Source organism: Salvelinus fontinalis, chromosome 4 (genome assembly GCF_029448725.1).
Source record: "Salvelinus fontinalis isolate EN_2023a chromosome 4, ASM2944872v1, whole genome shotgun sequence".
Lineage (NCBI taxonomy): Eukaryota > Metazoa > Chordata > Actinopteri > Salmoniformes > Salmonidae > Salvelinus > Salvelinus fontinalis.
Genome location: NC_074668.1, coordinates 35494082 through 35521465, shown reverse-complemented (window position 1 = coordinate 35521465; position 27384 = coordinate 35494082). Strand labels below are relative to the sequence as shown.

General features: G+C 43.5%; 1 protein-coding gene across 1 annotated transcript; it reads left to right on the top strand.

The window, feature by feature from the left end:
- The first annotated feature begins 1116 nt into the window (after positions 1–1116).
- LOC129853633 (ras-like protein family member 10B) lies at positions 1117–25793 on the top strand. Its single transcript, XM_055919890.1, has 3 exons — positions 1117–5770; positions 14789–14913; positions 21615–25793. Exons 1-3 carry the CDS (start codon positions 5555–5557, stop codon positions 21886–21888), a joined length of 615 nt encoding a protein of 204 aa, XP_055775865.1. The 5' UTR covers positions 1117–5554; the 3' UTR covers positions 21889–25793.
- The last annotated feature ends 1591 nt before the right edge of the window (positions 25794–27384 follow it).

The following is a 27384-nucleotide window of genomic DNA, read 5'->3' as shown; positions in this document are numbered from 1 at the left end:
AGTATAATAAATCATGTGTGACACCTTAATTGCCACCCAAGGTATTGCTATTGATAGGTACCCATGTTTCATCCATCCATCAATCAATTGTGCTTCAGCCTTACTCTCAATGGAAGTGTAAATGCAACATGCTGCCTCTTCATTGGAACCTCCTTTGAGGAAAAACATTGAAATATAAATTTGGTAGACACGTCACCGTCCATCATTCGTGCTTCAATTGGAAATACTTGCCCTCTAAATGTTTTGCTCATTACACAAGATCTAAGCACGACTGTCATGGTTATTGGTAACACACACATAAATACATGTTAAATATGACAAAAAGCGTACACATTAAATCACGCACCTACGCACGCACGCACATATATATACACACAAGGCACGCCTAGCAGACACGCCAGTGCGCAGGGGAGATGCATTTATTTCATGCCCTTGCAGCAGTGGGTCGTCTGTCTCTGTTTTTGGATTGTTTTTCCCCTAAATTATTAACTGTGTCTTCTGTCATCGTGAAGAACAGATTATGCTCATTCATTCCAGAGCACGTGGGAATATATCCGTAGCTACGGGGCTGGTGAATTATAGCGTGCCTCTCCAATTGGCTTTGGTGAACGCAAGGATTCAGTTGTATTGGTGCATCTGCTGGGGAAGAGTGAGAGATGCGAAGATAATAATTGTACAGACTGAAGAACCGCAAGAAAAGCATTAATGGCCTAGTTTATATTGAGACGAGTCATACAGTGAGTGGGATTTTGTACCTGTGGAAATTACGAGGACGGATTTTGCGCCCCCTCGTAGTGTAAGAGGCTGTGGGAGGTTGTTCCCCAAAGTTGCGAACAGTTTTTTCCTCTCCCTATGGAATACGTAGATGCGTAATATGTCTAGTTTCAGGTGACTGTTATGTTTTTTTTTAAGTACTCTAAATTGGTTTCAACGGGGAAATATTATACACTCACGGCTAAGGGACCGTCTTAAAAGTGCAATCAGCAGAACCGAGTGTTCAAGTTATAAAGTATGAATAAGCCTATCATCTTCAGTAATTCCCCTATGATTTTTTTCTGCAGTGGTGGCAAGGGTAGGGGTGGGGGAGTTCTTGGCTGGGGGAGTTTGGGTGGGGGTTTAATAGAATGACCATGACAATGTCACTTCTGGTGATTTACAAAAATACATTCTACTTCAATATTTAATTATGTTGACACCATCTGAAATATAACTGATACGGGCCACTGCACTGTAGGGAGATGAGCAAGTTGTGGCTGTACGCTCATGGCTCTCATTCAAACCACTGCTCGCTCTGTTTGTTACAAATATATATGTTGTAACTTGCCATTTTTTTATTAAGTTAAGTCTAACTTTCAATACCTTCCTATCCATTTGAGCTACAGACCTACAAACAGGTGTGGTGGTTGTCTATACCTCTCGTATGAAAGGTAGAGCTTGTTGCAGACAAAATGCTGTGTGTGATGACGTAGTGCACATAATAAGAACTTTTGCAGCTAAATTCCTGTGTACCGAATAAAAAATAAAAGTTAAATGGGTTTCCATCGCAAAACCATCAACTCTACTGATGGTTTTGTTACAAAATGTTGCATTATAGAGCGAATGTGTCCACTCTGGCGCTTTAGTCAACAGCTCGCAGACATAGTGTGGGTATAGCCTACATGATGAAATTATTATGGACAAAATAGCAACAATATTTTTATTTGTCAAACGGCAGCCAAGCATCAATCATCATGTCACCAGAATAAGACCCTTGATAGTTATTGGAAAGGAGCATCAAGCTCATCACCGTGCACTTTCATCACTCTGTGAAATTTATCATAACTTACTGTATTTCATCTGTAGCATAATAAACGGCATGCTTTCCCAAGTCGTAGTAGGAGGACCACGCACCATATCATCATATGACTCCAAGTTTATTTCGATATGATGGTTATTTTAGAAATATTTGCAGGTAAAAGCATTTCCACTGCCATTTCTCGCATAATTCATTTTACAGACACAAAAAGGTCCCACCTTGTCTAGCGTATTTTGTTTTGTCAACATTTGGAAGGTTTACTGAGAAATTACAGTAGCTGTTTCCATCAGGCCTATCATGACTTTTATGTCATGGCACAATGTCGTAGGCACATTACCCAATCAACCCCTAGAACCCATGCCCTATGCACTTGTGGAGATTAAAGCTTGTGAAGATTGGTATACAGATGTAGGATCTGAATTTGAGCCAGTTTACTACAGCAGGAAAATAATCTTGCAGCAACAGGTAATGTGAATTATTATGTGTATTATAATAACTGGATATTTTTTAGTAGGGGTTGATACATTTTTCTTTAGGGCAAATCAAGCCTGACATTTTAAAGTGGAAATTACACATTTTAGAAGCCTTTTTAAACTTTGAATACACTACACGTTTGCGTTTCCTGCTGTGCAGGAAAATTGTTAGCCACAAATGAGTGATCAAATTAAGATCTACATCTGTAAGCAGTTTGTTTAAACTTCCAATTAGCCTATAAGAGGGCAAGTTGGATCTATTGCCATATTACTTACACCTGTCAAATCCACTCAGATCTCCACAAGTGCATAGGGTGTATGGGATTTAGGATTGGGCTGTATACCACTTACAGGAACATTTGGTGTGTAATACCACATTTCTAACCATATAGGATAGGCGACACAGTTCATTTCATGCAGAGACAAGCCAGCATTTGGGGTGAAGGGATTTAATATTGCAGAGTGGTAATCAAGTTATCAAATTTTATTTGTCACATACACATGGTTAGCAGATGTTAATGCGAGTGTAGCGAAATGCTTGTGCTTCTAGTTCCGACAATGCAGTAATAACCAACGAGTAATCTAAACTAACAATTTCACAACAACTACCTTATACACACAAGTGTAAAGGGATGAAGAATATGTACATAAAAATACATTACCTTAAATTTTGAAGTGTTAGTTTTCAAATGTGGAAAGAAGTGAAAGGCGCTCAACCAATGTGAGTAAAGGTGCAAAACAATTATTAGATCAGCATAGAAAACTAAAGGCGCAAAAGCTTGCTCACTACAAAAATATTTTTATTTCGGGCTTAATAAATGGCTTTCATCAAAACAATGACACAGATGGAATGGGCAAGTACATACAAGTACAAAGTGTGACCAATTTGGGTTTTATTTTGGGAGCGCTGTGCGAAAAAATCCAATAAAAAATTAAATGCGTAACAAGATTTTTCTGCAACACTCTTCTCTACATGGCTCAAACAAGACAGGCTGAAACCTCACCTGTCACTCAACAGGCAGGTAGCACACGGACAGTTTCTACACACTGCCTGTTTCTCTCAGCATGCACTCAACAGATTCTTCCAAAGCAGCAACGATACTGTTTTCCATGTTGCATCAAAATATGAATCCACATGTTTTCTCTATTATAATATTAGTTTGTTTATCTTGCTCTTTGCAAAACGAAAGTTAGTTAGTCTAAGGAAGCCGGTATGTGCCTAAAGCTAATCGCTAACTAGCTAGCTGGCTAGCTAAATACCCTTTAGCCAAATGCACTAGCTAAGGCAAAGCAAACGTTAGCTCTTGTACAGGTTGCTACCAGTGATGGTCTATATCAGCATGTTGTTTGTGCAATGACATGTTCTTAATCAGATAGCCTATTCTAAAATATTTGTCTAAATGTAACATCTATGCATCTATTCAAATGCTATTAAGGTCCCCTGAGAAACAATGACCAGCACTTTGATTCCTCCCCTGTCATTAGTCCTACCTGTTCATTTGTTGTCATGCCAAACAACACCAACCATAGAATTCGAATAATAATTATATGTCTATGATTCCAGCAGTTCACCCAAGTGTTTTGATCTATATCGCAAGTCAAATTGCAATATATTGTTGAAAAATCACAATTCGATTTTTTCCCCCATATTGCCTAACAACCTGGTTGCCTTACCATTATGCAAGCATTTGGTGGCACAGAAAGACAGGGAAAAGGATATATTCTTCAAGAGATGTGCTGCTAAAGCAAGTAGGATTCATATAGGCCAATGTAGGCTATATCTCAATCAATTAAAAATATATATTTGTCTGGTGCTCCTAAAATGTTTATGTTAGGAGCACCAGTGCTACCAATGGACATTCATTTCGAGCCATGAGAACATAGGTCATTGGGATAAGGGAAGACAATGAGCAAGGAAATTATTCAACCAGCAGTGCCAATGAGAGGTGTGGCTGTCAATTCAAGTAGGTCCACAGGGTAAGAGGTACCGTGGTCAATGGCTCCACCTAGTGGAATATATGTTAAATATGCGCTATATTGAAAATAATTTAAACCATCTGGATATAGAGCTACGGAAAATGATCTGTATGTGAACAAATAATCCCAACTGTAATAGCATAAATATTTGCAAAAAAATACAACGGTAGGAAGTTGGAAAAAATGAAAGGTGTACCTTTTCATAAGAGCGCTAAATTAACCCACCACACTTGTTTGTAGATCTGTAACTCATATGGATCGTGAGTTATTGAAAATAAAACCCATAACTGGAAATACACATATAAAATCAGTGCAATGGAAAATGGAGATTGTAATGGGTGGACTATGGATGAGGGAGGTCTGTGACCAAACATCAAGGGGGTTTACAGGTATATGTAATTTGGATAATAAAGTATTGAAAATTAGATATGTACTTGAACAAATAACCCCAGCTGTAATAGGATAAATATTTGTAGAAAATCAAAGGGGAGGAATGTAGAAAAAATAAAAGGTGTACCTTTCATAAGAGAGGCAAAGGAACCCAATGCCCTTGTCTGTAGTTCTGTTGTTTATATGGATAGGAAGGTATTGCAATTTAGACCTGTAACAAGAAATGCCTATAAAATCAGAGAAGTGGTGATCTGGAAATATTATTAATATAGTATGGATGAGGGGGTCAGTGACTTCACATGGATAGGAAGCTTCAAATATAGCACCCTTAGTAAGAGAGGTAACTAATTAAATGGTGCCTTCAGCGACTGGAGGCCCTATGCAGTGTGTGTAATCTTCATATAGGTCTAACCCTCCTGAATGGGAACGAATCCCCTTTTTTTGTTGCCTACACACAATCACCATTATTGCACTTTTGTGACGGTCCCTAAACCACGGAGCGCAAGAAAACAGTATATTGCCTCCTTTTTGGCTCTGTTAAGGGAAGATTTCGACTACCGGTAAAAACAAAAGATGTACCTTGCTCTCTACCATAATCTGATTCTAGATATATCACTCTCATCATCCTAGGACCTTCTATCGGAGAGCTATTGACGAGCAAACTCTGAATATAACAAATTTACTGCTGTCTATTGATAACGGAGGACTGTTTCGACCTTTCTTTCGCTAAATAAGGTTTAACTAATGCCATACTTAAAAAATAAAAAAGTGTTTACTTAGAGTTAAAAGAACTGTGGACTTTGACCCGTGTCAGAACAGCAGCAGCAACATTCACAGGAAACAAAACAGCTGCGAGGACAATCTTTGTGGAGTTGCAAATTGGTTTGTTGTCGCTGTCCATGGTGCTGATGTTCCAGGAATGGTGGAGACGCTAAGTATCGCCGTTATCGGAGCTCCCGGAGTCGGGAAAACTTCCATAATCCGTCAATTTATTCATAATGACTTCTCAGAGGTTTACACTCCAACCAGAGACAGGTATGTGTACAGACCCTCTGTAATTTTGAACGGTAACATGTACGACCTGAAGATTTTGGATGTCCCGCCAATTTCGTCGTTCCCCTCCAGCTCGAGCCAGGTAAGATAGAAGGTAACCTTCCATTTGGGTTTCGATTTTTTTTATTTAGTAAAGGGAATAGCATTCTCTAAGGGTTAGCGTCATTGTCTTTGATTTACCCTTTGTCAGAACCATTCCTATAGGTTTTCACAAACAGTTTTCAAAACTAAAACTAAATGTGGGCATCAAGTCCCTCGAAAATAGTTAGAGCGCGGAGACATTATGTTACCATCCATAAATGCACTGACAGCTCGCGCTGTTCTTCAAAGTAAACGCATCCTTTAGATTTTTTTTCATAATCCGATGCCATTTAGAGCAGTAGTTGCTATGGAAACTTGATTTATGACTTCAGTGGCAAGCCTAGGCTATAGGCTACATGATGTATTTGGTGTTTTAAAACACACACACACACACACACACACACACACACACACACACACACACACACACACACACACACACACACACACACACACACACACACACACACACACAATCTCTCTCTCTCTAGACTCCCCACTACATGACATTGCCTTTGCCTCAGGCACAAGGAAGGACGTTTATGTAATATTGAATGTATCCTTATGTTCTGCTTCTATGACTTCATAAGTACGTCCTTATTGGCTATTTGCTCCTAGACCCCTGACCAGAGCGCACCCAGCTGCCAAGCCTCAGGGCACATGAGCCTGGCCAGGGTGATGGAGACTGTCTGCCTGGCTCCTGGCAGGCCTGAGGGGAGTGATGTGTGCTCTTATCAGAGGATGGAACTGGAAGCACAAGTGCTTTGACTTTGTTAGATCTGGCAGACAGATTCACAGCCCATTACAACCCATAAGTGCTACAATTCCACATTGAATCATCAACTCTGAATAGATGGCAAATGGTTTAACTTACTGCTGCTAAAAACAGCATGCTTCAACATAATCACCAATGTATTAAGTGAGAAAAAGCAGACTTGGAGCTTCACTTAGTGACCTTATAAGCTATACCTCCATAAATACGCTCCTGGCGATAGCAGGGAATGTCAGATGAAACACCATAGTTTCAATTAAGCACTTTTTTCATTGACTGCCAGTGGTTTGATCAACATATTTTCTCAAAGCTGTTCTGCTTTCAGACATGACATGCACCAGTTTCCTGCTCTCTGTATCTCCTTGTCCTCTCCTCACCTTAGATGAGTGACATCAGCTCCAAATACAATAAGAGTACATCTCAATCAGGTCCTTGTGTCTGTTCTGTTCTGGCCCTGTTCCAGAGCGCTAGATGAGTGACATACACATGCATATACTAAAAAAGAGTGTGTGTATGTACATGATTGTAAGCGTGCTTAAGGGTGTTGCTGAATGTCTAATGAAATAGCTCTCTTGACCTCCTCACTGGTCCTCAGGAAGCCTGTCTTTTTTTCCCTCCCTGGTGTTGCCTGCTGGGGCTCTAAATGGGATCTCCAAGGTTACTACGGAGCTGGCTGAGACTGGCGTGAAGCACTGATCTTACTGATAGTTGCTATTTGTTATTTACTGAGGGAACGCATCGCAGCCATCGCCTCCACAGCAAGAACTGTATTTTTCTACACAGGGGAGCTGCCACTGAGAAAATGAGATCAGGCCATGGAGGAGCTGGTGCAGCCGACCAGAAAGCCCCCTGAAGTGGGCATGCACTGTGTTTCCTGTAAACATAGTCTACGATCCAACACACTGAGGAGCAAACAGCCTCAACCCAGCCAGGCACAGCCAGGCAGAGCCAGCAGGAGAGCAGGGGAGAATTCAGGATTCTTGCAGTGTCTAGGAGAGAGAAAGCAAAGAGGAGAATATGACAACAATCTCTTAGTATGTGTTAAGAGGTCTGCAGTGCACTTTATTTTCTCCAATCCACGGAGCGCAGCAACACAAGCAATCTGATTTAATTTGCTCTTTCTTTAGCTAAATGGCGCTTAACCCCCATTAGAGCACACATTCTGGCAAGTGCAAACAGCAGGGAGAAGATAGGACGGATCACATTATAGAGGCTGGGAGGTTGCTTGTGTATGTGTGTGTGTGTGTGTGTGTATGTGTGTGTGTGTGTGTGTGTGTGTGTGTGTGTGTGTGTGTGTGTGTGTGTGTGTGTGTGTGTGTGTGTGTGTGTGTGTGTGTGCCCATGTTAGATAGTGAATCCCCCCAGGCCCTCGTCACATAAAAACATGAAACGTCCACATCTGTTCTCTGACTCCTATGGTGTACGTAATGCTGCATGAGCATTGTTGCTCCATTTCACACATTACAGCAACAGGATTCATTACATCTGCCTATAGATTAGTCATATCAGTAAACACTTTTATACTTACATTTAGAATATCTCAGTTGAAATGGTAGGAATTGAGATACTTACATATCAGCCTCAACCTCTTCAGGGAGTCTAGTTTAAGACATCTGTATACAGTTTTTAACCAACAGACAGAGACAGCTCTACCAGTACTTTGTCTTAGGTATAGCCAGGGAAAGTCATTCGTTGAGTGCAACAAGAGCACTGCTATCAGGCAGATTGATGGTCAATTTCCTCAGGAATGGCTCTGAGAGCAGCAGCCGTACCATCTCCCCTTCTGTCCTCTGTGTTTTGTTCTATATTCCAGCCTCTGACCCACACTGGCTAGTCATTCTTTACTGACTGTGACGGGGTGGTGAGGCATTCCCGCTCTCCACTCCGAGCAAGCACTCTCCTCTCCTTTTTTTCCTTCCATATTTAATGAGCCAGCAGCTGGCCCATGGTGGGCTTCAGAGGGGAGGCTGGCTGGGTCAGGGTCACAGGACAGAGTGCTCTGGAACAGGGCCAGAACAGAACAGACACAAGGACCTGATTGAGATGTACTCTTATTGTATTTGGAGCTGATTGGATTAAAACACAGTGCCCTGCTGAAGGACTAGAGAGAGTAAAGAGACTAATAGAGATGAGAGCTGCTGCAGTAGAGTCTAATGGCCACCATAGAAAGACAGATTCACTAAATGAGTTTCCTCTTCCCCTACATGGTACCTGGGTGGGGAGGAAGATGAGTACTCCTCCATGCTTATGCAACGAGGCCAGGTTTCTGTTAGGTAATTGCGTGTTGTAAAGGATGTAGTACTGTACTTGTACTTTGGCTCTGGTCCATCATTTAGACTGAGGCTGTGCTTATTTAGGTCTCTTTAGGCAGCAAGGGCAGACGCCACTACATTATTTACCTTGGGGGACTCTGGTGGTAAAAAATAATTGATGTGCAGGCGGGGCTGCTGTCTGTGTTAATGTGTTGCTGTTTGCATTCTCAGAGCATCTGTCACAGTTTGTCGATAGGATTTGATGACGAGATGGACTTACCGTAAGCCTGATAGTGACAGTGTATCCAATTCCTATTTTTCCCTGTTCTTTTTTTCCATCTTCTCATAGTGTAACATATCACCATGACTTCCTCCCACACATGTTCTCTCTCTCTCTCTCTCTCTCTCTCTCTCTCTCTCTCTCTCTCTCTCTCTCTCTCTCTCTCTCTCTCTCTCTCTCTCTCTCTCTCTCTCTCTCTCTCTCTCTCTCTCTCTCTCTCTCTCTCTCTCTCTCTCTCTCTCTCTCTCTCTCTCTCTCTCTCTGCTCTCTGTTTTTCATTTGCTTATCTCTCCCCTACATATATGGAATAAAATGGATCACTTTTACTGTTCATTGCATCAGAGGAATCAAACATTTAGTCTTTTTTCTGGATACGCTCTCTTGGCCCTTTGTCAGCCTCTGCAGATAGGCTCTGTCACACACACTGGCAGAGTTGTCAGAGATGTGTGTGTGTGTGTGTTAAAAAGCCCGGGCGCTATCATCAGGCAGCTGGAGGAGACGACAGATCAATACCCAGTGGAACCCCAATGTTAATAATAAACCCTGTGAACACTCACAGGTGTAATGTGGCTCTCCCTTCTGTACAGCACATCAATAAGTAACGAGAAGCTCAATCCCAAAGGGAAAGAAGATGTTTTATTAACATTTCAACAGTGTCTGAGGTATGTCTCCAGTAATCATCCATTCACATTCATGACCATGTTCTCTACTCTCTGGTGTAAAAGTATTCATCTGACACCATTACCCTGCTATCATTGGGAGCAGTGGGATGCCAGCTCTATCAGGGCCTGGTAAAAAGTGACCAAGGACTTGGGTTGTCAGGCACTTGAATGGAACGGGCTGAGCTGCTGTCTTTTTGCAGAGGTTTCAAAGGACCAACTGGAGAAAGCAGTATACAAGAGCTCTCCAACCCGGTTCCTGAAGAGTTACCCCCCTGTAGGTTTTCGCTACAACCCCAGTTGTAATTAACCTGATTCAGCTTTTCAACCAGCTAATTATTAGAATCAGGTGTGTTGATAGAGGTTGGAGCAAAAAACCTACAGGATGGTAGCTCTCAAGGAACAGGGTTGGAGAGCCTTGCTCTATACACACACACACACACACACACACACACACACACACACACACACACACACACACACACACACACACACACACACACACACACACACACACACACACACACACACACACACACACACACAGAGTTTTCGTGTATTTACTTTATATCACTCCAGTCTTGAAGCTCCTTTCCACTGCCTCTTTTCTGTCTCTCTCTCTAGTGTTATCCTATACTATTTTAAGCATACCGAATATGGGGGTGCATTTAAAGCACCTAGATAGGGAGGGATGTGATCATGTTGCGTTATACTGCATATTGTCTATGTGGTACTTCTACTACTACTATGGTCAAGTCTTGCATTTAGGATGACTAAGTCATTCAGTTAAGAATTATGTAAGAAGAAGCAGGAGAGGAACACAGATATCAGCATGGGCTTCAAACTAATACATCATTAGCAGTAGATGTGATTGAATGTATGATAAAGTATAATGAAGCATATTTATTATTTATTAAAGAGGTTGAACGGGATCTTGAGCACTTACAAATTCGTAACATATTGTACGAATTGGAATTCGTAACATATACAGTTGAAGTCAGAAGTTTACATACACCTTAGCCAAATTCATTTAAACTCAGTTTTTCACAATTCTTGACATTTAATCCTAGTAAAAATTCCCTGTCCTAGGTTAGGATCACCACTTTATTTTAAGAATGTGAAATGTCAGAATAATAGTAGAGAGAAGGATTTATTTCAGCTTTTATTTCTTTCATCACATTCTCAGTGGGTCAGAAGTTTACATACACTCAATTAGTATTTGGTAGCATTGCCTTTAAATTATTTAACTTGAGTCAAACGGTTCGGGTAGCCTTCCACAAGCTTCCCACAATAAGTTATAGCTTCCCACAATAAATGAATTTTGGTTCATTCCTCCTGACAGAGCAGGTGTAACTGAGTCAGGTGGGTAGGCCTCCTTACTCACACAAGCTTTTTCAGTTCTGCCCGCAAATGTTCTATAGGATTGAGGTCAGGGCTTTGTGATGGCCACTCCAATACCTTGATTTTGTTGTCCTTAAGCCATTTTGTCACAATTTTGGAAGTATTATTGGGGTCATTGTCCATTTGGAAGACCCATTTGCGACCAAGCTTTAACTTCTTGACTGATGTCTTGAGATGTTGCTTCAATATATCCACATAATATTCCTTCCTCATGATGTCATCTATTCGGTGAAGTACACCATTCCCTCCTGCAGCAAAGCACCCCCACAACATGATGCTGCCACCCCCATGCTTCACGGTTGGGATGGTGTTCTTTGGCTTGCAAGCCTCCCCCTTTTTCCTCCAAACATAACGACGGTCATTATGGCCAAACAGTTATATTTTTGTTTCATCAGACCAGAGGACATTTCTCCAAAAAGTACGATCTTTGTCCCCATGTGCACTTGCAAACCGTAGTCTGGCACTTTTATGGCGGTTTTGGAGCAGTGGCTTCTTCCTTGCTGAGCGGCCTTTCAGGTTATGTCGATATACGACTTGTTTTACTGTGGATTTAGATACTTTTGTACCTCCAGCATCTTCACAAGGTCCATTGCTGTTGTTCTGTGATTGATTTGCACTTTTCGCACCAAATAATGTTCATCTCTAGGAGACCTTCCTGAGCGATATGACAGCTGCGTGGTCCCATGGTGTTTATACTTGCGTACTATTGTTTGTACAGATGAACGTGGAACCTTCAGGCGTTTGGAAATTGCTGCCAAGGATGAACCAGACTTGTGGAGGTTTACAATTTTTTTTCTGAGGTCTTGGCTGATTTCTTTTGATTTTCCCATGATGTCAAGCAAAGAGGCACTGAGTTTGAAGGTAGGCCTTGAAATACATCCACAGGTACACCTCCAATTGACTCATAATGATGTCAATTAGCCTATCAAAAGCTTCTAAAGCCATGACATCATTTTCTGGAATTTTCCAAGCTGTTTAAAGGCACAGTCAACTTGGTGTATGTAAACTTCTGACCCACTGGAATTGTGATAGAGTGAATTATAAGTGAAATAATCTGTCTGTAAAAAATTGTTGGGAAAATTACTTGTGTCATGCACAAAGTCGATGTCCTAACCGACTTGCCAAAACTATAGTTCGTTAACAAGAAATTTGTGGAGTGGTTGAAAAACGAGTTTTAATGATTCCAACCTAAGTGTATGTAAATGTCCGACTTCAACTGTACGACTTGCAGAAGAACAAAAAGTAATACTTATTTGCAGGACGTAACATATCATACGAAATGGATGACGTTTTCGGTGACCCGTTTTGGCTTGTGAGCGCTACTTTCAAAACTACTGGCTGAAATGATACAAAACCTTTATAATGCATCTTTAACACTCATTCTCCACTTCTTGGGTGCACTGTACTGAGGTGCTTAAACAGTAAAAGGAGATAACACCCTCTGGAAATAGGAATTGATGTGTTGGAAATGGAGGGTGGGTGGTTTACGAAAACGCTGAGACAGAAAGAGGAGAGATGGTAGAGGAATGCTGAGGATGTGTCATTTCTGATCCCTAGCCCCCGTAATTCCTCCTGGAAACAGACTGCATCAATCTGCAGGGAGAAAAGGCAATAACAGGAAACATGTACAGAATTGAATCTCCCTACTTGCTGCATTGTCTTCACGGTCAACCATTATATTTTTTGTCCTCCCTCTCCTCCTCCTCCTCATTCTCTCACTCCCACCTTTGTGTGTAATGATCTCGGTGCCACAGTGTTTGCCTCCATGGCTGATCGCACTCATTATCTTTCTGTGTGAGACTCTCCCTCTCTCACACACATATGTAGTTGTTTTGCCCTTGAGCTGTACTTGTCTATTCATGTTCTGTATTATGTCATGTTTAATGTTTTTTTTTGGACCCCAGGAAGAGTAGCTACTGCTTTTGCAACAACTAATGGGGATCCAAATAAAATAACAAAATCACACGCACACGCACACGCACACGCACACGCACACACACACACACAGACACAGACACAGACACACACACACACACACACACACACACACACACACACACACACACACACACACACACACACACACACACACACACACACACACACACACACACACACACACACACACACACACACACACACACACACAAACTCACTGGTGCTGCAAATCACTCTAAATTAGATTAAGGCAATTATTCCCTGTCGACATGGATATGTTACCATTGTCATCATTACAGCTCACATTGATCACTATCTGCTCTCGGATTCTGCCCCATTACTGCATCTGATTCCCCACCAAAATAACTTATTGACAAACTCCCTGTTTAGACCTATCTACAGAATACAGGATACATTTAGATTACTCCTCCAGTGTTATCCTGTTGATTCTCATTACTGCAATTATATTCAGATCTCCTTGCCATATTGATTTCTTATAGTCTGTTTAGTAAGCTTGTGTTGGGGGTGAGTGAAGGGGAATGCTTGTGCATTGCGCCATCTCACCAACTCCTCCACCCACTGCCTGTCAGCCTGGTGGGGCTCAGTCCAAGGGTTACATTCACACCCTGTTTGTTCATCCATCGCTCTACCCTTCCCTCCCCTGTCCATCCACCTGCTGCTCTTTAATCTCTCTACTTCTCTCTCTCTCCCTGAGAGACAGCGGTTTCTCCCTCTATACCTCCCTCTCCAATCACCCTCTTCCCTTTCGCTCTCCCTCCCCCTCCCCCCTCTTTCACCATCTCTCCTTCTCCCTCTCCCAGCTAGCAGAACCACTTATAGATTCAGCTCACACAGGTTAAGCTGGCGACATAGAGAGAGAATGAGAGAGCGTGTGAGAGGATGAGAGTGTGTGTGTGAGAGAGAGAGAGAAACAGAGAAAGCTGGAGGGAGGAGATTGGGTCACTGTGTTATGGCTGAAGCAATTGCCTCAATGGCCATAGCAAATCACTCCCATTGTGCTGTGTCTTTTAAATATTGTTAGCAAATCATTACTTTTCAATGAAAGCCACTGTTTGCCTTCCTGTCAGTGTGTACAGTAGGGCCTGTGTGTTTCTAGTGTTGCACTTGACAGGAGACTGGCCCTGTTCCTGCTCTGCCAAGGCTTTGTTACTCTGTTTTTTGCCTTAGCCACGTGCAGACCAGAGCAGTGTGCTGGGCCTGCATTTTGCACGAAGCAGGCAGAGTCAGACAACATGTTTTATAGCTTCAGCCTGGTTTATACCAGGACTATCTATCTGACTGACTCAGAGATGTCTTAAAGACCCATTTGACACCACACAATTTCAATTTCAATCTAGTGAAGAGAGCAAAACATCCTGAGAGCTTTTGAATAATTGAACATCCATCCTCTGTTAAAAAACCTGGTCAAAGAACACGCTAGATAGCAGCTATAAGCATATGGACTATCCTCACAAGCCTTACTGTTTTAGGGGAGATATGGGAACAGAACAAATGCCATTTGAAGATTTTATTTTGGTTCTTGAGATATAACTCATTAAATAAATCTGTTTCACCTGTCAGATCATTGGCAAGTGAAACAATATGTCTTCAATATCCTTCCCATCATTTGACCTTCGTGTGTCTGTAGTGAGTGATGTAGTTGTTTGTTTAGGGATCACTCATGTTTCCCCTCTATCTGTCTGTCTCTGTCTGTCAGGAGTGGCTGGACCTGCGTTGCAGAGGGGTGCGTAATGCCAATGCTTACATCCTGGTCTATGACATATGCTGTGTGGAGAGCTTTGAGTATGTCAAGATGATCCGCCAGCAGATCGTGGAGCACAGGTAGGGGGACACCAGAACACAGTGACACACATGGACCAGTTAGGTAAAACACATGATGAGAGATCCATTAAACGCCACAGAAGACCAGCAGTCATATATGAAACATCCAGCTGATCTGCTTGAAGGACTGCTGTGTCCTGACATCCATACAAGACCTCAGGAATGACAGCATGCAATCACACTGTCATATACATCAATACAAATACACATTCAATCTGTGTGAAAACAGTGACAAAGGAGCCACTTGTGGTTTTAATTCGGTAGTCTCCCCCTGCCCAGCATTCTGACAGCTCACTAATGAGGTGACATTTGTATTTGACAATGATGGGTGAGGGCGAGTACAAGGCGAGTGAAGTCCTGATGATGTAGAAGAGAAGAAGGACAAAATATCTCCTGTTATTCTGACTGTAGGCATCTGCACCTGCTACATTTGCATATTGATAGGAGGAATGGGTGGCCCTCATTTGTTGAGCTCTAAAGAGGTTCACCTCTTTGCAGCTCTGTGACGTAACCGGCCTTCAGACTGCAGAGCACCATTCCTTCCACTGTGCTTCTCCTGAGCTTCCATGAGGTTATCCTGATCTGGCCTGATCTATCCTGATCTGTCAGGCTGGGTGACTGGCTTGGTGACTGGCTTGGTGGGTGGGTGGCTGGCTGGCTGGCTGACTGGCTGGCTGGGTGTGGGGCTGGCTGGCTGGCTGGCTGGCTGGGTGGGTGGCTGGGTGGCTGACTGGCTGGTTGGCTGACTGGCTAGTTAACTAGCTGGGTGGGGGGATAGCTGGCTGGCTGGCTGGGTGGCTTTTTGGGTGGGTGGGTGGTTGACTGGCTGACTTGCTAGCTGGCTGGCTGGCTGGCTGGCTGACTGACTGGCTGACTGGGTGGGTGGGTGGCTGACTGGCTGGCTGGGTGGGTGGGTGGCTGACTGGCTGGCCCGTAGCAGAGCTGTCTGTTTATGGCCCATGACAGGACATGCATTATTTAGAGCAGAAAGGGATAGAGAGGGTAAATAGAGCGAAAACTAGAGTAGGAAAGAGACGCGAGGGAGCGATAACAGACTGATAGATATGAGAGAGAGGGATGAGAGGGAGGAAAGCATAAGGACATGTTGAGGGAGATAGGGATGATAGAGGGATGGATGCGTGTCCTCATGAATAAAATCGGAGTAATCGAGGTGTCATCCAGGCTCAGGTTATTGAGATTTGTGTGGGCTAGCAGAGCGGAAAGATGCCTGGGAGGAATTGCCCCTGTCTTTCTTCTGCTGCTTACTCCACCCACTCCAAAACAAACACACAGGAACACACACTATACCTCACCCAGAATAATCCCTGCCTTGTCAGTTTTCTGGCTGTTGTTGCTTCCTGACGAAAAGCCCATCCTTTGATGTAATTAAGCCTCTGACACACACACACACACACACACACACTCTATCGTCTAACCCACTGCTCCTGAGACCTTCAGGCCTGAGTGGGTATTTGAGAGGATAGCAGCCTGCTTGATGTTGGGATTAATGTTTTTTATCACCCTACAGCCTCATTACTAAGTTGAATATAAACCTCTCAGTGCAACTAGTTCAGAATGTGTTCATATGGATGTGTTAAGGTCTGTCAACCAATGCATAAGTCATCATCACATCTCAAATAGATGCAGGGTAATCTCAAACGTACAAATGAAATTGAGCTTTCTTGTTGGTCAAGTTGTTTTTGTAGTATTGTCAATTTCCCTTTCAATTCTTAAATATTTGCTAAACTATATGTCTTTGCATGAATTAATTATAGACTGAACAAAAATATAAACACATGTATAGTGGTGGTTTCATGAGCTGAAATATTTTTTATTCTTTCTATTTAATTTAACTAGGCAAGTCAGTTAATTCTTATTTACAATGACGGCCTACCCTGGCCAAACCTGGACGACGCTGGGCCAATTGTGCGCCGCCCTATGGGACTCCCAATCACAACCGGATGTGATACAGCCTGGAATCGAACCAGGGACTGTAGTGATGCCTCTTGCATTGAAATGCTATGCCTTAGACTTCTGTGCCTCTCGGGAGCACCCAATAAAGGATCCCAGAAAAGTTCCATATGCATAGAGAACTTGGCATTACGTCCAACCGGTCTCACAACCGTAGCCCATGTGTAACCACACCAGTCCAGTACCTTCACCTGCAGGATCATCTGAAACCAGCCAACTGGACAGCTGATGAAACTATGGGTTTGCACAACCGAATAATTTCTGCACAAACTGTCAGAAACTTTCGCAGTGAAGCTCATCTGTGTGCTCGTCGTCCTCATCAGGGTCTTGACCTGACTGCAGTTCGGCGTCGTAACCGACTTCAGTGAACAAATGCTCACCTTCTATGGCCACTGGCACACTGGAGAAGAGTGCTCTTCACGGATGAATCCCGGACAACAAAAACAATAGAATTTTATCGATGAAAATTTGAATGTACAGAGATACAATGACAAGATCCTGAGGCCTATTGTCGTGCCATTCATCCTCCACCATCACCTCATGTTCCAGCATGATAATGCATGTCGCAAGGAACTGTACACAATTCCTGGAAGCTGAAAATGTCCCAATTCTTCCATGGCCTGCATACTCACCAGACATATCACCTATAGAGAATGTTTGGGAAGCTCTGGATCGACATGTATGACAGCGTGTTCCATTTCCCGCCAATATTCATCAACTTCGCACAGCCATTGAAGAGAGGTGGGACAACATTCCACAGGCCACAATCAACAGCCTGATCAACTCTATATGAAGAAGATGTGTCGCACTGAATGAGGCAAATGGTGGTCACACCAGATACTGACTGGTTTTCTGATCCACGCCCCTACTTTTTTAAAAGTTATCTGTGACCAACAGATACGTATCTGTATTCCCAGTCATGTGCAATCCATAGATTAGGGACTAATTCATTTATTTCAATTGACTGATTTCCTTATATGAACTATAACTGAGTAACATCTTTGAAATTGTTGCATGTACAGATATGCATCTATAGGGAGGAGGTCAGAGACCTGGAAGTGTGTCGCCAAGACAACAACCTCTCCCTCAACGTGATCAAGACAAAGGAGATGATTGCGGACTACAGGAAAAGGAGGGCTGGTTACGCCCCCATTCTCATCAACGAGGCTGTAGTGGAGCAGGTTGAGAGCTTCAAGTTCCTTGGTGTCCACATCACTGTCATGACTGTCACGTGAGGATCAAAATGGGTCAGATCAGCTTGGCAATGAATGACAATAACCAGACCCTCTCTCACCCACAGAGGGGTGACATCTCACGCCCTGTTGTAAATCAAGGAGAGAGAATATCCCTCTCCAAATTCACACAGGAATGTTCCTTTGTCTACACAGACGTTTCCCGCTGAAACTCTAACACGCTCTAAAGCGAATACTGGAACAATATTTCTAAAATAGAAATTGGGAATGGTCAGAGGCGATCTAAAGAGTAATAATGTTATATAGGTTGTTATTTTGTGATGTCATTAAAAAGGTCATAAAGGAAATACTGTAACTTGAAAGTATATGCACTACATGTACAAAGTCTCCAACCTTAACATTATATATGAAATATGAACAATTATGAAAGTATTTTGTTACGATAGGAATGTGATTTTAGGAGCCATAAGATATAATTTGTCTCCTATAAACGTTGCACAGTAAGTAGCCACGCCCGAGTGAGGTCAGAGAGCGTGTCAGCCTGACGGAACCGTACCTTTCGTCCAGAGTGCATAAATGGATTGGTAAAGAAATTAACATTCAGACCAGAGAGGCGTGTAGCTGCACCTCACGTCCAAAGTAGTTTGAATTCTGAATATCAACACGAGGTAGAGACGATAACGTCACCTCCCGGACAATCACTGGTACAGCTGATTAGCTGTCCTAAGTAAAGTATCTAGAAAAGCAAATTTAAGTAGGACCATTCTACTACTCTTCAAACCAATGTATTCTACTACTCTCATCACCACTGAGAACCATCTACACGGCTGGCTAGCCTATATTTAAATACGCAGCTTCAGGAGCGAATGGAAAGTAGAATAAACTATGTAGTTCTGTTCAGGACTGCACGACAAGTCAACGGATAGAGGAGAGCAACAGTAGAAGAGACGGGTGGGGACCCTTTTGTGCAATGAAAGCATTACAAGTCCCAATCCAATATCCCTTTCTAAGTAGGCTTGGTTCTGACAGAGATACACGGCGAACGAAGACATTGCCATGTAGATATATTCATGATTTCTTACTCCAAATGGGCGGCGGTTCGTGTGCAAAATATATGATGACTATGAGAGTGGTTCCTAAAATGTATCAACGATTAGTGTCTCTTTCTCTCTCTCTCTCTCTCCCTCCCACTCCTCTCCTTTGTAACAAGCCGACAAATGTTGTGTCAGTCCGCTAGGGACCTTTTTATAATGTATTAAGTGTGTATGTTTATCCTGTGTTATCATTTAGTTAGGTAGTAAATAAATAATTAAACCAATTTGTGTAGTACTGAATCATAAGTAAGGCTGTTTTTTTTGCAGATGTTAGAGGTTATGAATAATACGTTGACTGTTTTATGGATGTGATAGGTAAAGAGTTTAATTCGGGAGATGCTAACACTTTAAACAACCGCTCTCGTGATGCCCCAAATTCCTAATGAGTTAATTGTTACATGATTAATTTAATTGGGTAACAATTAAACATAGTTAGTTGATTAGATAAATAACAGTCATCAGATGAATGAAAGTAAAGTCACGACATCACCACCAAACTATCATGGTCCAAACACACCAAGACAGTCGTGAAGAGGGCACGACAACGCCTATTCCCCCTCAGGAGACTGAAAAGATTTGGCATGGGTCCTCAGATCCTGAAAAAGTTCTACAGCTGCACCATCGAGAGCATCCTGACTGGTTGCATCATCGCCTAGTATGGCAACTGTTCGGCCTCCGACCACTAGGCGCTACAGAGGGTAGTGCGTACGGCCCAGTACATCACTGGGGCCAAGCTTCCTGCCATCCAGGACCTCTATAACAGATGGTGCCAGATGAAGGCCGTAAAAATTGCCAAAGACTCCAGCCACTCTAGTCATAGTGTCACGTTCCTGACCTATTTATGTTAGTTTGTTATGTGTGTTAGTTGGTCAGGACGTGAGGTTGGGTGGGCATTCTATGTTTTCTGTTTCTGTGTTGGTTTTGGGTTGCCTGGTATGGCTCTTAATTAGAGGCAGGTGTTTGGCGTTCCTCTAATTAAGAGTCATATTTAGGTAGGCGTTGTCACAGTGTTCGTTGTGGGTGATTGTCTTCCGTGTCTGTGTAATTGTTTGCACCATACGGGACTGTGTACGGTTTGTTCGGTTTGTGTAGTCTAAATGTCCTATTCGTGCGTTCTTCTTATTTTATGTGAGTTCGTCGTATAGGTTTGTCTACACCGTTTGTTATTTTTGTTAGTTTATTCAAGTTCGTGTTTTTTCGTTAATAAAAATGTCATTTCACTACGCTGCGCCTTGGTTCCCTCAATACTCCTCCTCTTCCGAAGATGAAGAGGAGAAGGACCGCCGTTACACATAGACTGTTCTCTCTGCTAGCACACGGAAAGCAGTACTCTGTACAGGTACCCCCTGTATATAGCCTCGTTATTGTTATTTAGGTGTTGCCTTTTTATTTTTTACTTTCATTTATTTAGTGAATATTTTTCTTGACTTTTATTTTTCTTAAAACTGCATTGTTGTTTGCGGGCTTGTAAGTAAGCATTTCATGGTATGGTCTACACCTGTTGAATTTGGCACATGTGACAAATACAATTACATTTTATTTTATTTGATGTTGCGTTTATGTTTTTGTTCAGTCTAAATTATATTTTTGTGTTTTGGGGAGGGAGTCTTTGTAAGTATGTGTGTCTGTCTGTGTTCTTCCATTAAATCGTTGCATTTTCAACTCAACATGCTAGCATTGAATCAAGGTCTGAGCTTATTGTTCACAATAGCATTACTGTCAGCCTCACTTGAATCATCACTGCTTTAGCCCAGGTTGCAGCCTGCCATACATCTTCCCAATCCAATGTTCTGTGAGAAACATTTCCCTCTACATTTAGTCTCTGCCGATACAAAGTGTGGAGGAAGGCTCCTAGGGCCCCAATGCTCTGATCCACCGCCACACACCTCCAATCCAGGCAGAGGAATCAACGCACACACACACACACACACACACACACACACACACACACACACACACACACACACACACACACACACACACACACACACACACACACACACACACACACACACACACACACACACACACACACACACACACACACACACACAGTAGACACTGCACAAGCCCCCGCACGCACAGAGACACACTCATACTGCAGAAATCCTCACACACAAACACCCAGTGACCACTCTGGAAGGTGTCTCCAGTCTCCCTGTCACGCTACTGACCTTCACAATGTTAAGAAGAAGAGGGGGGAGAATGAGAAGGCTGTCTTACTCACGAACCAGGGGACTCTTCATGTCAATGCAGTCACCTTTAAATTTGTATTCGTACACAGGATGTGTGGAGAATAGAGATTATGCGACTGGGATTTCTTTGCTGCTATTGCACCACATACAGTATTTGTTAGCTAACCACAGTATGCCTGTTTGATTGCAATTCTTTCTCACCTTTACCCTTCATCTCTCTATCTCCATTCCTTCCCGTGTCCCTGTAGGGAGGGCAGCAGCAGTGAGGTTCCCATCCTGGTAGTGGGAAGTAAGAGGGACCTGCAGCGCCAGCGCTTCACCCCTCGCAGGGCTGTCTCTGTACTCGTCAAGAAGACCTGGAAGTGTGGCTATGTGGAGTGCTCTGCCAAGTTCAACTGGCACGTGGTCCTGCTCTTCAAAGAGCTGCTGGGCATCGCTGTGGCACGCGGCATGAAACATAACCACACCCCAGGGATCCGCCTACAAGGGGCGCTGCAGAGGAACCGCTGCGCCGTCATGTGACCCAGTGGACTCCCCCCGGTGTAGGTTGAAGTTGCCCCTAGGCACTAATTTGGTGTCAGTTTCACTTTCCCCCCAGTGATGGCTAAGGTTAGGGTTGAGAAAGGGGAACATGATCCTAGATCTATACCTAAGGGAGACTTCACCCCGGAACAGTTCCTCCTCACCTATGTCAGAGCCATAAGAGCCTCACAGTCACACCTCAGGGAGAATAATAGGTATATGGAGAAGATGACTTCAATGTAAACGGCTGGAAAACACACCGAGGCCTCCTGCTTTACAGAGCTGATTTTCTTATGAGGTTTATGTGACTACTGCGCTGTAGCTACTAGGACTGACCTTTGGCCCAGTATAAGAAGTATATCTTTATCACCTATCAGAACACTCCAGTTCTGTCTCAATGTTCCTATTGAGAGAAAGGAAGAAGAGGAAGAGGATGAAGAAGAGGGTTTGTTTATGGATTTAGAGAAGTCGAGCAGCTACTTCACTTCCATAGCTCTGGTCAAAGTTACACACACAATTATCACCACACCACCAGGTGTGGTACTGAGCTCCCCAGATCACAAGGCAACAGCTCCTCATACTGATGGTTATCTGCTGGTTTGAGAGCTTGGGGGACTGTGTGCATCTAGTGGAAATAGGTACCATTACTAACATGACTGGATATTTTCTCTCCATATTAGCTTATACATGTGAAGGAATGCAACTTCTTTAAAAGTCTTCCTTTTTCAAACCGTGTGTCGTAGTGTCATGTGAGGTAGATAAATGCCCTAGCTGTCGTACTTGAAATTGCATTATTCTAATGGCGATAGATGTAGAGTAGGAAAGCCTAGGTTAGAGGGGGAGTGTGGTAACTGGTAAACATAGGTGAGTCAACAAGATGGATGGCCTACTCTTGGTTTACCACATGCACATCCTATGTGCAGAATAATACGAAATGCTCCGAGGCCAGGTTGAGTGGTACTGTAGCAGGACCAGAAACCCTTCTTTTTTTTTATTTTTAATTTTAATTTTTATCCCCTTTTCTCCCCAATTTTCGTGGTATCCAATCGCTAGTAATTACTATCTTGTCTCATCGCTACAACTCCCGTACGGGCTCGGGAGAGACGAAGGTCGAAAGTCATGCGTCCTCCGATGCACAACCCAACCAGCCGTACTGCTTCTTAACACAGTGTGCCTCCAACCCGGAAGCCAGCCGCACCAATGTGTCGGAGGAAACACCGTGCACCTGGCCCCCTTGGCTAGCAAGCACTGCGCCCAGCCCGCCACAGGAGTCGCTGGAGCGCGATGAGACAAGGAAATCCCTACCGGCCAAACCCTCCCTAACCCGGACGACGCTAGCCCAATTGTGCGTCGCCCCACGGACCTCCCGGTCGTGGCCGGCTGCGACAGAGCCTGGGGGCGAACCCAGAGACTCTGGTGGCGCAGTTAGCACTGCGATGCAGTGCCCTAGACCACTGCGCCACCCGGGAGGCCAGAAACCCTTCTTAAGACAATATAGTCCTCCAAAACGCACACACTAAGCAGTTAACCATTTGATGTCTTGCAGGTCACTTTTTTCAAGAATTTAACAAACACTCACTAATCACAGGAGGCTGCTGAGGGGAGAACGGTTCATAATAATGTCTGGAAAGGAGTAAATGGAATGTTATCAAACACATGGAAACCATGTGTTTGATGTATTTGATACCATTCCACTTATTGTCACTGATTGTGATTGTTATGAAATTGTAGTACTGTCACTCCCTCTTCTCATTTAAAGTATATTGTTTAGAGGAGGATGTGAGGTTCTCTTGCAGCAAAAAACACTGCAGTCGTTAATCCGCTACCTCCCCCCCTCCCTCCCTCCCTCCCTACCTCCCTCTCCTCGTCCTTTAGCTGTGTGTTTCTGATGAATACATTATATCCATGGTGCTCTGGGGCCTGCAAGGCGCTCTGGTGCAACCTGAAGAGGCAGTGGTATAGACATTAAATGTGAGGCGGGGATAGTGGGTAGGGGGTGTTTTTTTGGAGAATACGTGGGATGATTTTGAAATGCTTGTCATGTTATGCACAGGTTGATGGGCAGGGTTAGTGAAACAGAATGACAATGGAAGAAGAGAGAGGTAGTGACTTTGTTGTGGGGAGCAATAAGCTGCAGAGCACCTTGACCAGCCTGACAAGCTGTCTCCAACCACAGACATCCTGCACTAAACTAGAACACCTCACATAGAATGTATAAAACCTCCCTCCTCTTGGATATACCCAGACCACACACAAGGTAGGAGACACCCATAGCATACTATGTATTGGCATCCTACCACTCAAACACGCATAATACTTTCTGGAAATTTCAAAGCAATGTCTGAATTGTGCAATATATTTTTAATGTTTGAGAATGTGGTAAAAATGTGCCCTATGATTACAGACACCCTGTGACAATGTTTGCACTGAAAATGAGTACCTGTACTGTATATACGTACGTGCATCATTGATTTGCATGCTTTTGCTGCCAAGCCTGCAGGTCAGAGTTTAATTGCACTGGTGTAATTATGTGTAGCTGTAATTTATTTACCTGTGTGTACACTATCTATACAAAAGTATGTGGACATCCCTTCAAATTAGTGGATTTGGCTATTTCAGCCACACCCATTGCTGACAGGTGTATAAAATCGAGCACACCGCCATGCAATCTCCATTGACAAACACTGGCAGTAGAATTGCCTTACTGAAGAGCTCAGTGATTTTCAACGTGGCACCGTCATAGGATGCCACCTTTCCAACAAGTCAGTTCATCAAATTTCTGCCCTGCTAGAGCTGCCCCATATGTAATGCCAAGGAGTGTTGTAAAGCTCGCCACCATTGAACTCTGGAGCAATGGAAACGTGTTCTCTGGAGTGATGAATCACCCTTCACCGTCTGGCAGTCCGATGGACAAATATGGCTTTGGCGGATGCCAAGAGAACGCTACCTGCCCCAATGCATAGTGTCAACTGTAAAGTTTTGTGGAGGAGGAATAATGGTCTGGGGCTGTTTTTCATGGTTCGGGCTAGGCCCCTTAGTTCAAGTGAAGGGAAATCTTAATGCCAAAGCATACAATGACATTGTAGACAATTCTGTGCTTCCAACTTTGTGGCCCTTTCCTGTTTCAGCATGGCAATGCACCCATCCACAAAGTGACGTCCATAAAGATATAGTTTATCGAGATCGGTGTAGAAGAACTTGACCGGCCTGCACAGAGCCCTGACCTCAACCCCATCGAAAACCTTAGGGATGAAATGGAACGCCGACTGCGAACCAGGCGTAATCGCCCAACATCAGTGCTCGACCTCATTAATGCTCTTGTGGCTGAATGGAAGTATGTCCCAACAGCAATGTTCCAACATCTAGTAGAAAGCCTTCCCAGAAGAGTGGAGGCTTTTATAGCAGCAAATGGGGGACTTTGAATTAGATTTTGAACGAGCAGTTGTCCACATACTTTTGGTCATGTAGTGTATATGGTTATTATCAGAGACAGTCAAAATCAGCTGAGAGATGTGTGTGTGTGTGTGTGTGTGTGTGTGTGTGTGTGTGTGTGTGTGTGTGTGTGTTACATACCTCAGCAGCTGCATGTAGGCTCAGTTTTTCTGAAATTATATTTAAATGGTTTAGGCCTTTATATTAGGACTGGGCGCTGTGTTTATTTTTATTTTTAAAGAAAGTTTATGTAGCATCTGTATGAGATTCTATGGAGATAGCAATGGTTGTTTCTTGAGTTTGTAGCATGAGTGTCCACCCATTTAAACTAGACTGTTTGTGTGAGTGTGTCGTATACAACATGAAGGGCTACATTTCTCTAACAGAAACATCACTTGTATTTATTTTTTAATAGTACGTGTTAGATGTTTTGTTTTTGACTATGGTAAAATAAAATCTGTTTTGCACAATAATTGGCCTTTTTGTCTCTTCAGTCAGTGTTTTTTCATACGCTGCTTATATTATGCCATATGTCTCAATGCATCGGTTGTTGCACAGAACACTCACCAGTGATGCTACTCGAATTCTCATGAACGTGACAATGTCGCCACCGTGTGGAAAACAAGTGTCATATTGAAACGTGTGTATATCTTGGTAAATAAACTCAGCAAAAAAACAAATGTCCTCTCACTGTCAACTGCGTTTATTTTCAGCAAACTTAACATGTGTAAATATTTGTATGAACATAACAAGATTCAACAACTGAGACATAAACTGAACAGGTCCCACAGACATGTGACTAACAGAAATGCAATAATGTGTCCCTGAACAAAGGTGGGGTATAAATCAAAAGTAACAGTCAGTATCTGGTGTGGCCATCAGGTGCATTAAGTTCTGCAGTGCATCTCCTCCTCATGGACTGCACCAGATTTGCCAGTTCTTGCTGTGAGATGTTACCTCACTCTTCCACCAAGGCACCTGCAAGTTCCCAGACATTTCTGGGGGGAATGGCCCTAGCCCTCACCCTCCGATCCAACAGGTCCCAGACGTGCTCAATGGGATTGAGATCCGGGCTCTTCGCTGGCCATGGCAGAACACTGACATTCCTGTCTTGCAGGAACTCACGCACAGAACGAGCAGTATGGCTGGTGGCATTGATATGCTGGAGGGTCATGTCAGGATGAGCCTGCAGGAAGGGTACCACATGAGGGAGGAGGATCTCTTCCCTTTAACGCACAGCGTTGAGATTGCCTGCAATGACAACAAGCTCTCAGTCCGATGATGCTGTGACACACTGCCCCAGACCATGACGGACCCTCCACCTCCAAATCGATCCCGCTCCAGAGTACAGGCTTCGGTGTAATGCTCAGTTCTTCGACAATAAACGTGAATCCGACCATCACCCCTGGTGAGACAAAACCGCGACTCATCAGTGAAGAGCACTTTTTGCCAGCTCTGTCTGGTCCAGCGACGGTGGGCCTGTGCCCATAGGCAACGTTGTTTCCGGTGATGTCTGGTGAGGACCTGCCTTACAACATGCATACAAGCCCTCAGTCCAGCCTCTCTCAGCCTATTGCAGACAGTCTGAGCACTGATGGAGGGATTGTGCGTTCCTGGTGTAACTAGGGTAGTTGTTATTGCCATCCTGTACTTGTCCCGCAGGTGTGATGTTCAGATGCACCGATCCTGTGCAGGTGTTGTTACACGTGTTCTGCCACTGCGAGGACGATCAGCTGTCCATCCTGTCTCCCTGTAGAGCTGTCTTAGGCATCTCACAGTACGGACATTGCAATTTATTGCCCTGGCCACATCTGCAGTCCTCATGCCTCCTTGCAGCATGCCTAAGGCATGTTCATGCAGACGAGCAGGGACCCTAGCCATCTTTTTTTTGGTGTTTTTAAGAGTCAATAGAAAGGCCTCATTAGTGTCCTAAGTTTTCATAACTGTGACCTTAATTGCTTACCGTCTGTAAGCTGTTACTGTCTTAATGTCCGTTCCACAGGTCATGTTCATTCATTGTTTATGGTTCATTGAACAAGGATGGGAAACAGTGTTTAAACCCTT

Coding starts and splice junctions, on each gene's coding strand:
- LOC129853633 (XM_055919890.1), top strand. CDS start 5,555: ATGGTGGAGACGCTAAGTATCGCCGTTATCGGAGCTCCCGGAGTCGGG. Junction 5,771..14,788: donor TCCCCTCCAGCTCGAGCCAG/GTAAGATAGAAG, acceptor TCTGTCTGTCAG/GAGTGGCTGGACCTGCGTTG. Junction 14,914..21,614: donor CAGCAGATCGTGGAGCACAG/GTAGGGGGACAC, acceptor GTGTCCCTGTAG/GGAGGGCAGCAGCAGTGAGG.